Consider the following 12,260-nt stretch of genomic DNA (forward strand, 5'->3'; position numbering starts at 1 on the left):
TTAAATAAAAATTTAAGACTGTCACATGGCCCAAGACAGCACATATCTCAACAAAAACATAGCATGTTAAGATACGGCAAACTGGAAAATTTTGTCACTCCTGTGACATGCAAAGATTGTCTCCATCTTTTTAACCCATCTCCCCTTAACCTGGCTAGGTGATGGATGAAAGGAAGATATCACAAAACTGTTCATTGTCCTTATGTCTGTGATAATTAGTGCTTCAGAATTCAAGATAATTGATCTTCTGCCAAAGACTATATGAGGGACACACTATAGTTGAACAAAGTTGTGTATATTGTCTTGTTGCAATGAGGGAGGCAAAAGATCACAGTGATCTAGCAAGTGACTCAGTAACTCTATGATTGGTTGGTTATCTTAATAATTCTTGTGTGGAAGGTGAAAAGATCCAAGTAGGACACATGATTATGGACAGTGTTTTTGTTTTTATCTTGCTTCCTGGGGGTCACAGAATGGCCTTGCCATTCAAATTATTTAAAATTATTTATGTTCCACAGGAATTGACCAGGGCTTAGCTGTGAGGGCCAGGCCAGCTCCTGGCAACATCAAGGCTGAGCTGTGAGTGTCAGACCTGGGCCCGAGTGTCAGGCACTGCTCTTCTCTTTCTCAAAATCCATGTAATTCATACACTTGGGAACTCATTTTTAAGATGAAATGCAATAAGGTGTAAGATAATAGGAAAGGATGAATGATTTCTAGAATTTGTAAATCTGCATTGACTCCTCAAATGACTAAAGTATTGGCCTCAGTTTTTCATTCCTTCCTGTATCCAAGCCCTTTGTCTAGTAACTTCTCCATTGCTTTTCAAGAGGTGGAGTGTCACCCCTGGCCTATGGGCTGGGGCATGAGGTTGACTTCGATCAATGGGATATTAGTAGACATGAGTCAGGCTGGGCCTTTAAATATGTTTGCACTGTTGAGCCTGCTTCACACACGTCTGCTGTCTTTATGATTTCAGTTCTTTCTAGAGTATATCCTTTTTCTGGTTTATAAAAGGATACTTAGTGTACATGGTACGTTTTGTGATGAAGGGACAGTGAGTGGCTTCACATGACATTAACACATAGCAATTGTTTTTAGTCTGAGAAATCTCCGTGCATGGGAACAAATGCTCAAGCCCCAACTCTGTACAATTTGGACTCGACAGCTGACTAGGGAAAACCAGAGTCATACCGGACATCTAAAAAAGAGGCTGGGGAAAAGAAGGTGTAATTATTATCTTGTTTTAATTTCATTGCTTTCACCCAGTGAAAGCATCCTTCACGTGATCTGAAGTGTGTTTCACCATGAAGTCAAGAATTGGAAATTACTTTTTCTTCATCGTAAATTATTAAATTCAGCTATTTAGGCACAAAAATGTGTCTTTGTGTATTTTGTGCAGCTGTCTTCTCTGTTTTTCTGCTTGCCTACACGCTCTGTAAGCAGCTGGGCTCTTTTCATGACCTTATGTTTTTCTGTTCTGTAATTTAGGTTTGAATCTGGGCTGTTGTCATCCTTTTTTGACAGCAACAAAAGCAAAGGAAAAAGGGAAGTTAAGAAGGAAAAGGAGGGGAAGAGTGAAAACCAGTAACACAGACTTCAGCAGCCAGATCATGCAAGGAAGTGCAGACTCAGACTAGAAGACCAACGTGAAGGAAAAGAGTGGGGGAGAGGAGAAGCAATAATCTCCCACTGTCCTGGCCCCTGGGGTCTGGCCTTGGTCTGGGACTCAGCAAATCTGAGAGAGCGGTCTGTTTACAGACCTGAGTTCCCTTGAAACTGTGAAAATGAAACTCAGGCTCTTAAAATCCAAATTTGAGGAGAGCTTGGGAGCCCTCAGTTTCTGGGACGGCCTTGCTCCAGTTTTGACTCTCAGCCTGTCTTGGTCTTGACACTGGTTCTCCCCAGGTCTTTGAGAAGGACCTCTTTAGAGTTGGAACTGGAGGGGATTATGCTGAGCGAAATAAGTCAATCAGAGAAAGACAATTATCATATGTTTCACTCACATGAGGAATATAAGAAACAGGGCAGAGGACCGACCATTGGGGAAGGGAGGGAAAACAGTGGGAGGTCATCAGAGAGGAGAAAAAACCATGAGAGATTCTTAACTCTAGGAAACAAACTGAGGGTTGCTGGAGGGGAGGAGGGTGGAAGGATGGGGTTGCCGGGTGATGGGCATTAAGGAGGGTACCTGATGTGATGAGCACTGGGTGTTATATGTAAGTGAAAAATTATTGAACGCGACATCTGAAACTACTGGTGTACTAGAAGTTGGTTAGTAGAATTTAAATTAAAAACAAAAAAAATTAAAAAAAAATTAGAGTAGGAAAAAAGAAACGGGTTTGGAAAACAGGTAACAAGCAATTCTTCCCAGCAGGTGAAATACAGCAATTTGGGGGAGCGCGATAAGAAAGACTAACCACGAAGGGATTCGAACCCTCAATCTTCTGATCCGAAGTCAGACGCCTTATCCGTTAGGCCACGTGGTCCCCAGGTGTGGGTTTTTGCCGCAGCACTTAGGAACTATAATGAACTTTCCGACCCGTCCCGAGTTGTCAAAGAGCACCGCGGCCACCCGCGCTTCTCGCTATTGAAGAAAGGGAAACGAGATGATCAGGGTTATTTGGGGCCACCGAGTCGGGACTCAAGAAGGGTAGGAACTGACAATTATTTCGGTCTTGGGTCCTCCAGGGGGAGAAAAGTCACGGACATTACCACTCCTGAGCAGAAAAGCTGTTCATGGCACCTGAAAGCTGCCAAAATACTACATATGGTCCGCATTCACTATTTTGAGACTCTAGGTCCTTGGAAGGTCCTACTGACAGTTACCATGCAAACCGCACCCAGAAGGCAAGTCTTGGCATCTGCACCATTTTCTTTCTCGCTGTCCTGCATGGATACCTGCAGGGTCCACTTCTCATACTCCTCTGGACTTTCTTGGATTGTTGTAATGTGACATCAGAGCACTTTCCCCCGTGTGTCTCTATCTGTTTGGAGAAGAATAGCAATCTTTGGTTGGCGTTTCAGGAGGGGTATAGAATGGTCCAAGGTCATTAGTGTTATCTGAAGCTTCCACATATTAAGGAATAAACACTCTAGTAGGATTACAAAAATTTCGACTGTTAACAATTCTTACAGTTAATAGATGATTCAACCCAAAAATGTGTTGCAATAAAATCATTCTTTGTATGGACAAGATATTTATAGAGTTTATAATGTTTTGTAGAGCGCTTGGCCCAGTAAAGTGATAGAGATTTCAAGTTACATTTTGGATGACTTTTTTTGAGTTTATCAGTGAATCTGTGTGACCTCATGCACCTTGTTTGAGGATAATGTCGACTATCTACGCATATCGAATTACCTTAATTTTCTTAAATCCCAGGCCTTGGGAGCTTTGGCCCTCTTGGCTCATTTGTGATGTTAAATTAGCAGTTTCTGGAGCACAGAAATGGAGTCTTTTATACAGTCTTTTTTTCCCTATCCACAGAATTACATCTGGCAAATAGTAGGAGCTTAATAAAAACATGCTGAATTTCTCAAATACATATATTTTTGAATTTTGCTGTCATTTTTAATATGGGTATTATTTAACTCAAAGATCCTTTTATCCTGCGAAAATCTGATTATGGACTTGTTCTCTTCCTCTTTCCCTGGAAGCAGGAAGATGGTGGCTAAACCATCATGGTTAGTGTTGGGTTGAGTGGTAAGAGGAGATCGCCAAGGCTCAGTCACCCAACCCAGTGGAGGGAGACACAATCTTCAGGAAGATCACTGGCAAGGATCTCCAGCCAAAAGAATTCTTGAGGATGACTGGTGTCTTGGTGCCAATGACCTTTCCCCTCAAGCGTCAATGTCCTTTCTGGGGATACCTAAGAAACAGATATCCCAGATATCTGTAGCAGAAGATCATGATGAAAGCCTTGGACAGTTAATGATTATTGACGAGAAATGTGCTGCTGATATGGGCCTGGTTATGGCCGTGAATGATGGTTGGGGCCGGGGGAGTCAATCCATCTATCATTTCAACTGCATGTTTTTGGAGGTGGGCAGACGACTTGGCTTCCTGGTTTAGTGGGCTAAAGGGATCATTTTCTCTTCTATCTGAAATGATCAAGTTTGCAAGTTCCAATATGTTAGTCTGCTTACTTGTGCCTGTATATGTTGAAGTTGAAGAAATAATTTTTAAAAACTCTATAAATTATAAAAGACATTATTGTATAGTTTATGATAAAAACAAATAAAAAACAAAGACACAATCAAAGACCAGACCATAAACTTGAAAACTGCAGAGTTTTTTTTTAAGATTTTATTTATTTATTTGACAGACAGAGATCACAGGTAAGCAGAGAGGCAGGCAGAGAGAGGGGAAGGGAAGCAGGCTCCCTGCTGAGCAGAGAGCCCGATGCGGGGGGGTGGGGGGGGTTGGGGTGGGGCTCGATTCCAGGATTCTGAGATCATGACCTGAGCAGAAAGCAGAGGCTTTAACCCACTGAGCCACCCAGGTGCCCCCTGCAGAGATTTTTTTGTTTCTGGCTAGAAAATTTGATTGTATTACTCCTCTGATCAAACTTGGTGATAGTTTCTTACTGCCCATAGAGGAATAAAATCGAAAGCTGTTTGCACTGCATATTAACTTCCTTATGATTGTCCCTTTCCTTATCTCTTCTTCCACAGCTCAGTATTATGTTGGAAGACCTAAAATTTCAAGGACTCCTTTGACATCTTTGAATCTTACAGGGCCCTAAACAGTCCTGGGAATTCACCTGTTCTCATAGGATATGCCTTCTACCTCGCCAATTCCTCTATCAATCAGACCAGGTGCGTCCCAGCCCCTCAGCCTAATGGATTTCGCCTCTCTGTTGGTTCTGGAAGGAAGAAAATAAGCCAGTTCCATCTTTTGGAGGAAGCCAGTGGTCACTCTTCTCTGTCTGCTACAAAGCTTACCTCCCACAGCCCTTGCTGGTCACTCGGGAGTGTGACCTTAGCCAAATTTCGTGCCATGCTTTGCCCTCCCCCTCCAGGCTGTGAGTATATGTGACTGGTAAACAGCTACCCATCTCATCTGCCCAGTGTTGAGCATGGTGTGTCCGGCCATCTGGCATTGTTTAGGGCAGAGGACGGCTCCTTCAGCTATAGGGTGAATGGGAGATGATCAGAATACAGCCATTTTACTTTTCTCCCCAAATCCTTCTCCTCCAATCTCCCTCACTGCCATGCTTGAGCACACTGAATGTTTTGTAGTTCTCTAGAGACCCTTAACTGTTATGCCTCCTTGTATTTATTTATTTTTTTATTTCTCTATCTAGAAACCTCTTCTTGTCTACCTTGCCAACCTCTTACTCATTCTAGTTTCGACTCTAAATCTGCCACCTTTTCCAAATTGGTGCATTGTCAGCTCAAAGGTAATGCAGCAAACCTATTTTACTCAAGTTTTCACAGATGTCTGTAGCCATGGTGATGACCCTTGGTCACACTCTGTAAACTAAAATACTGGAATGTTCACTTAATTACTGCATCATGATGCTATCCTGTGTACCTGAAGCAGTGGGTCACTATGAACCAGGTTGTCAGAATACTTAATCAGAGTATCTCTCTCCTGCTGTGTCTGCACTTTCCCCTGTGCTGTAATAAATCTTAACTTTGAGTATATGTTCAGTCATGGGAGTCCTTCTAGAAATTCATCCAATTACTGGTTGATCATGGGGCTATCAGGAACAATCATTTTTCCTTATTCTCACTACATTTGGTGTATAATCTTTTAAAAGAAATGTCTTATTCTACTATACATACTTGTTTGAAAGCAAGTCTAGACTGTAGGCTACTTAAATACTTTTCTTTGTGCTTAGCACAGTATCTGACACATAAATATCTGAATAGGGATCTTTTCTGAGAAATATATAAAACATACACTTTAAAAAATGAGCATAGATAACAGTCCTGTTAGAGACTGCAAAAGAAGGCAGCAGCGACCACATAAGTGGTTTTCTCAGGTCAGAGTTCCATCGTGGCCACCAAAACTTTACACTCTGGCTCAGACTGTTATTTATTTACTTCGCAGATTAAGACTCTCCAATCGCAAAGGTTTGGCGCTGGGATGTCCCGGTAGATTTCTTGTGTATCTCTCTAGCCCCATGGCTACAAATACCTAACAAGTGGGGCTTTCTGAATTACGTATAGAAGATTAAACTTATCTGGACTTCCATCCCTGCCCTCACTGCCACACTCAGCTTATTTTAGCGTTTCCCCGGCTTCCTAGGGCAATGAGACTGTCGTGATAACTGGTGGCAACTATAGCACTATCACTTGGGCAACCCCTAGAAATAACGTTTATTATGGGAAGACATATTAGTTAATAATAATTGTCCTTTGCCGACGTTCTGTTTATCTCTAGAGAATGTAAACAGTTTCACGTTTATTTTCAGGAAGTAATTTAAACTCCGGAGTTAGACAAAACAAAACAAAACAAAACTCTAGCTCTGTTTTCTTTCCGTGTCGTGACACTAAGCTACAGAGCTTTTCAACTAAGAGGGTGTAGTAGCAAAAACCCTGCTAGCAGAGGATGGTTTCGATCCATCGACCTCTGGGTTATGGGCCCAGCACGCTTCCGCTGCGCCACTCTGCTCCTTGGAACGTAGGTCTCCTAATAATACTCTTAACTGAGTTCTGAGGCTATTCCTCCTATTCGGAGAACCCACGCACGGTTTTCTGTTTGCTTCAACCCTTCGGCTCCCACGAGCTGCCAGTTCTCTTAGGAGTAATATCGCTACCAGAATCAAAGAGAGAACAAAGTAGGCGCAGAGAAGGCAACATGAGCACCCTGTTACGATTTCGGACGCAGAAGAGAGGTGGCAGGATACACAAGAGAGAATGACAAGCTTTAATCAACAGGGAAGGAAGGCGGGCTTCCGCGCGGCGGGCGAACATTCCGCTTCGGGGACCCTGACCAGGCGCGCGTTCGCCTTTGGGAAGAACACTCTCCGGGCTTGGTGACGGAGGTGCCGCCTGGACGCGTGAGCCCGGCGCCGAGGCCAGCGGAAGGAAGGGCCGGTCCCCGGGCACAGGAAGGCCGGGAGCGCCCAGGCCCACGAAGACGCCTGCGCGATCGCACAAGGCACGCCATGCGGCAAGACAGTCAGTGCCTAACGCTCCTTTCTTTAGTCTGACGCGGTTCAGGGGTCCGAAATCCCCAGGCGGGGACCCAGGGCGCGGTAGCTGTCCCTGCAAAGGGCACGGTGGCCGAGGGGGAGGGGAAGCTGTCCGCTCGGGCCCAGCCTCCGTGACGTCACTGAGCTCCCCGCGAGGGGAGGGGCCGGGCAATAGCCTTTCCCGCGCGCGCGCTTCCAGTCTTCAATTAGGTCCGCAATCCGCACATATAAGGCGATTGCCCCCTTAGTACCGCTAAGCATTTTTCGAGAATTCTTTCGGTGCCGTAGTCATGTCTGGTCGTGGTAAAGGCGGAAAGGGTCTGGGCAAGGGGGGCGCCAAGCGTCACCGTAAGGTGCTGCGCGACAACATCCAGGGCATCACCAAGCCCGCCATCCGGCGGCTGGCCCGGCGCGGCGGCGTCAAGCGCATCTCCGGCCTCATCTACGAGGAGACCCGCGGGGTGCTCAAGGTGTTCCTGGAGAACGTGATCCGCGACGCCGTCACCTACACGGAGCACGCCAAGCGCAAGACGGTCACGGCCATGGACGTGGTCTACGCGCTCAAGCGCCAGGGCCGCACCCTCTACGGCTTCGGGGGCTAAAACCGATCTCACCCGCCATGCTTCTCATCCAAAAGGCCCTTTTCAGGGCCGCCCACATGTGTCTTGAAAGAGCTGCAGCCTTCCTTATTCCGTTTTAAGCCTTGGTGTTTAAGCCTTTAAAGCTTTTTGTTATAGAGATTACAGTTATTGCTTGGTGTGTTGACTTACGCGATTGCTTGCGAACTCGGGAGTTCACTTCATTGTACTGTCTTTGTTTCGCGGCAGTCGGGTCTGTTTAAGCCGCCCCCAGAGCGTGTTTGTGGCGGCAGAGAGCTCACGTGGCATTGTCTGCTTTCCCACGGGGTCGTCTCTGTTCTCGAGTACTTCGGGAATAGAAGTGCACGCTCGGATCTTGATGTCTAGGAAGTGGGGATACCCGGCGGGCAGGCTGCGGGCCGGCCTTCCCAGGCGGGCTTCCGTGCCCAAGATGGCGGGGCGGGCGAGGGACAAAGGGAACAGGCCAGCGGCGCCGGGCGGCGGGGGAACAAAGAGTTCCCGCGGAACGGCCGGCTCCGCCCCGGTCTCGGGTTGGCCGCGCTTTTCCCGCGGGCTCGGAGGTCCCGGAGGCACTCCCGGGGGTGGGGTGGGGGGTGGGGTGGGGTGGTGATACACTCGCGGGGAGACAGTGTTTAGCATAGCCCCCGAAATTTTCTGAGTTTGAAAACCTCACGTAGATAAGGTTGTTACGTAATGAGTGGGACTTTTTAAAACCTGTACATACAGGCATCGGGATTCTTCACCCCAAATTACTAAGTGTAGGGAAGGAAATAGCCCTCTTCCTTGAAGGTCTTCTAGCTGGATTAAAATTTACACGAGACGTATGAACAGGAGAAAAAAATGCAGTTTTATTACCTGCGCGCAGAGGCCCAATAATAAATTGAGACACAAACGACTGAGGCAGGCAGTTTTTGTACCTTTTAGAAGACAATACGTCGGTGAGGAATTATAGGATTAAAAACATGTAAATTAACCTTTTTTTTTTAAGATTTTATTTATTTATTTGACAGAGAGAAATCACAAGTAAGCAGAGAGGCAGGCAGAGAGGCAGGCAGAGAGAGAGGAGGAAGCAGGCTCCCTGCTGAGCAGAAAGCCCGATGTGGGGCTCGAACCCAGGACCTGGGATCATGACCTGAGCCGAAGGCAGCGGCTTAACCCACTGAGCCACCCAGGCGCCCCCTAAATTAACCTTTAATATAACTTTTTTTTAAACCTTTATATAACTTTTAAATTAAAATTTACTGCACCGACCTTACTTTCACTTTTACAAAGAGTAGGGAAAATAGAGAATAGAGAAAACTGGGGCAGACTGATGATACTAACCATAGATGAGCATTTGGAAACCAATGATTTGTTCGAGTCCTTCATTTCAACATTCAAAAAAGTGTCTCTGAATCAGCTCAGCTAATTGGGGAGGAGGGACAGGGTTAAAGCAGATTTCCTGACAATGTTCCCTATAATTATATCTACTTCTCACTTCCTGGTTTTAAGCCTTATAGTCTATTATTATAAGTAATCCACACATACATGTTATTAATAGAATATTATGAAATAATCCACACAATGAAATTTCTACTTAATATTTTCCAGCAAAGCATCCTTTACATTTTCTTTTTTTATTTTTATTATTTTTATTTTTATTTTTATTTTTTTAAAGATTTTATTCATTTATTTGACAGAGAGAGATCACAAGTAGACGGAGAGGAAGGCAGAGAGAGAGAGGGAAGCAGGCCTCCTGCTGAGCAGAGAGCCCGATATGGGACTCGATCCCAGGACCCTGAGATCATGACCCGAGCTGAAGGCAGCGGCTTAACCCACTGAGCCACCCAGGCGCCCCTACATTTTCTTTTTTTTAAAGATTTTATTTATATTTGACAGAGAGAACAAGCAGGGGGAGTGGCAGGCAGATGGAGAGGAAGAAGCAGGACCCTGCTGAGAGGAAGTAGGACATGGGGCTCCATCCCAGGACACTGAGATCATGACCTTCGTTGAAGGCAGGCCCTTGGAGCCAAAGGCAGGCCCTTAACTGCCTGTGCTACCCAGGTGCTCCTCCTGTACATTTTTTTTTAAGGCAAACAACCAAGCAGATGTCAATCAATAGATGAATTGTGATGTAATCAGGCATAATCACACAATCTAACATTGCTCCTAAAACAAATGAGCTTTAGCCACATGTAACAATATGGCAACTCATTGTTCCCTGATAAAAGCAATTCCCAGCAACTAGATGCAGTGTAATACTGTCTTGATCCACCTAGGCTAATTATGCTGTGATGAACAATCCCCAAATCCCAGTGATTTACTATGATAAAGGTTCATGTTTTGCTCGTAATGTTTGACTGTGCGTCATTTATTTGGTATAAAGATTTCTTATTTCGAGGTTATCTGATTTTCCTTTGAGTGTAATAAGGATAGTTCTTTTATGAAGTGAGATTGATAGTAGTCTTCTAAGTTGTTGGCAACACAGCAGCAATCTTAAGCGTGGCCCTAGAATTCCCTAGTCTGGGAAAGGTTATGGACGGCAATTTCACGATTCTCTTCTTGCTTTAAAAGTGCAGCTCCTTTTCTGAAGATGATTCTTCAGACTGGCCAGACGCTACAGTGAAATTAGGCAAAGAAAACTGGAGGCATGAGAACAAAACAGGAATAAAAAGTTCCTACTTAGCTCTTGTGTGAATTTCCAGGGTCCCTTCCTTATAACTCAACATCCTGTTCAATGAGGTACCCTTAATACTAGTAAGACATGAGGAAGTCCCTGGAAAATGAGACACATATTGCTTGAATTGGCAGGCCTGGAAGTCTCACAGCCCAGGTTGTCCTCTAAAGAGTTCACAGGGTCCAGAGATATTCTAAGGAGTGGTTTAGACTCTTAGTAGGGGGATATAGATCGCTCATCCTGCCAGACAAGGAAATCTTTTTTTTTTTTTTTAAGATTTTATTTATTTATTTGACAGATCACAAGTAGGCAGAGAAGCAGGCAGAGAGAGAGGAGGAAGCAGGCTCCCTGCTGAGCAGAGAGCCCCATGCGGGGCTCGATCCCAGGACCCTGGGATTATGACCTGAGCCAAAGGCAGAGGCTTTAAGCCACTGAGCCACCCAGGCACCCCAGACAAGGAAATCTAATTAGTGTCACTTGCTGGTAGTTTTTGTGGCCTACTGCCTTGTTCAAAGCCTCAAGACTCAGATTCTAATATGGGCAGGACCACGGGCACCTTCCCGTGGGACCTGGGCACACTTCAACCAGAGGCTTTAGCTACAGTTAATATTTTGGGAGACTTTCCTCTGAGTACTGTCCTAAATGCTTTACTGTGTGTTTTTACTGATCATTCTGCAATTTCATGGTAGTTACTGTTCATTATTCCCATTTTAGAGGTAAGGAAATGCTCGGGAAGGTTTAAGAAACTGGCCCAAATTTAGCATTGAAACAGGCCATCAGGAATGTATCATGTCCTAAGGGATTCTTCCTTAAGGCACGCTTGTATATGTCTTTTCATGAACTGTTTTCAAATGCACTTAAAATTAGCTTTGGAGAGCCTGAAATGGATGCCTTAATTACCTGTGGGGCTTAGAGAATCTTCTTCACAAACCCCATTACAAACCCGAGTCATTTACGTAGGAAACGGTCGGGGTTCAGAGTTGATGTCCAAGAAAGAATTCTTGAGACGTCTTTGGTGCAAAAAGGTGGTTTTATTAAAGCACGGGGACAGGACCCCTGGGCTCAAAGAGCTGCAGTGGGGCCGTGAGGCTTGGCCCATTATATGCTTTCAAGTTGGGAGGGGATAAGGGACAGCACAAGCTTTCAAGATATTTTGGAAAGACGGTTTTCAGGACCTTGAGGGAGCTTGCTATTGTTAGGAAAAAGTCATTTATTACTACTTAGTAAAAACTCATTCATGAGACTCTTCAGATGTATTATCAGTGGATCATATGTTTGGAGAATGATCGTTAACAGATATCTTGGTGGGGGTAGAGAAAAAAGTTTCCAAGGGAATTTTTATGTATTGAAGTAGACTTACAGGATTCCGGGGCATTGCCATAATGTTAAGCTAAGATTGCCTCTGGCAAGGTATTAACGTGGAGGCAGCTGAGCTCCCAGAGGAAGGTCACTCTACCTGCTTCAAGGACTTGTCAATAGGCTGTAGGAAGTAAGGAAATTTAATTTTTTCTTTTGCCTTGCTTTTCTTTTCCCACATCACTTATATTAATGTTCATAGAGATATACTTTGTAGAGATTTGTAGATAAAGACATGTAGCTAATAAGGAGAAGCAGATTCCTGAGCTGTTATACATTGCCACTGCTCATGGTTTCCCCCCTACAGCACAGTGCTCAGAAAAGCCAAAGTTGCTGCTCAGTGATCCTTAGTTTCCATATCTTGTTTTATATTTTGGGTGGTTTAAACTGTGCTATGCATCAAAGCACAAGTGTTATCTCCTGGTCAGTTTTACTTTTCTTTTATTCTAATGGTCAGTTTTCTCTCTGAGCCTGTTACCCCATTCCTATGATTGCAACCGGTCT

General features: G+C 44.7%; 2 protein-coding genes and 2 non-coding genes across 5 annotated transcripts in view; 1 reads left to right on the forward strand and 3 right to left on the reverse strand.

Annotated features, from left to right (window-relative positions):
* Positions 1-12,260, reverse strand: part of LOC125102061 (histone H2B type 1-C/E/F/G/I) — a 71,829-nt gene that overhangs the window by 58,086 nt on the left and 1,483 nt on the right. The window contains exon 2 of one of the 2 annotated variants that reach the window (XM_047732764.1): positions 1,851-1,853. The exons of the other annotated variant lie outside the window; for it this stretch is intronic. The gene's annotated coding sequence lies outside the window, so the exon portion shown is untranslated. The remainder of the gene's footprint in view (positions 1-1,850; positions 1,854-12,260) is intronic. 2 annotated transcript variants of the gene reach the window in all.
* On the reverse strand, positions 2,417-2,489 carry TRNAR-UCG (transfer RNA arginine (anticodon UCG)). Its single transcript has one exon. It is a non-coding gene; the product is annotated as a tRNA-Arg (tRNA).
* TRNAM-CAU (transfer RNA methionine (anticodon CAU)) lies at positions 6,551-6,622 on the reverse strand. The gene has a single exon. It is a non-coding gene; the product is annotated as a tRNA-Met (tRNA).
* On the forward strand, positions 7,408-7,881 carry LOC125102068 (histone H4). The gene has a single exon (XM_047732772.1). It carries the CDS (start codon positions 7,436-7,438, stop codon positions 7,745-7,747), a length of 312 nt encoding a protein of 103 aa, XP_047588728.1. The 5' UTR covers positions 7,408-7,435; the 3' UTR covers positions 7,748-7,881.

This window comes from Lutra lutra, chromosome 6, assembly GCF_902655055.1.
Source record: "Lutra lutra chromosome 6, mLutLut1.2, whole genome shotgun sequence".
NCBI classification, from domain to species: Eukaryota; Metazoa; Chordata; class Mammalia; order Carnivora; family Mustelidae; genus Lutra; species Lutra lutra.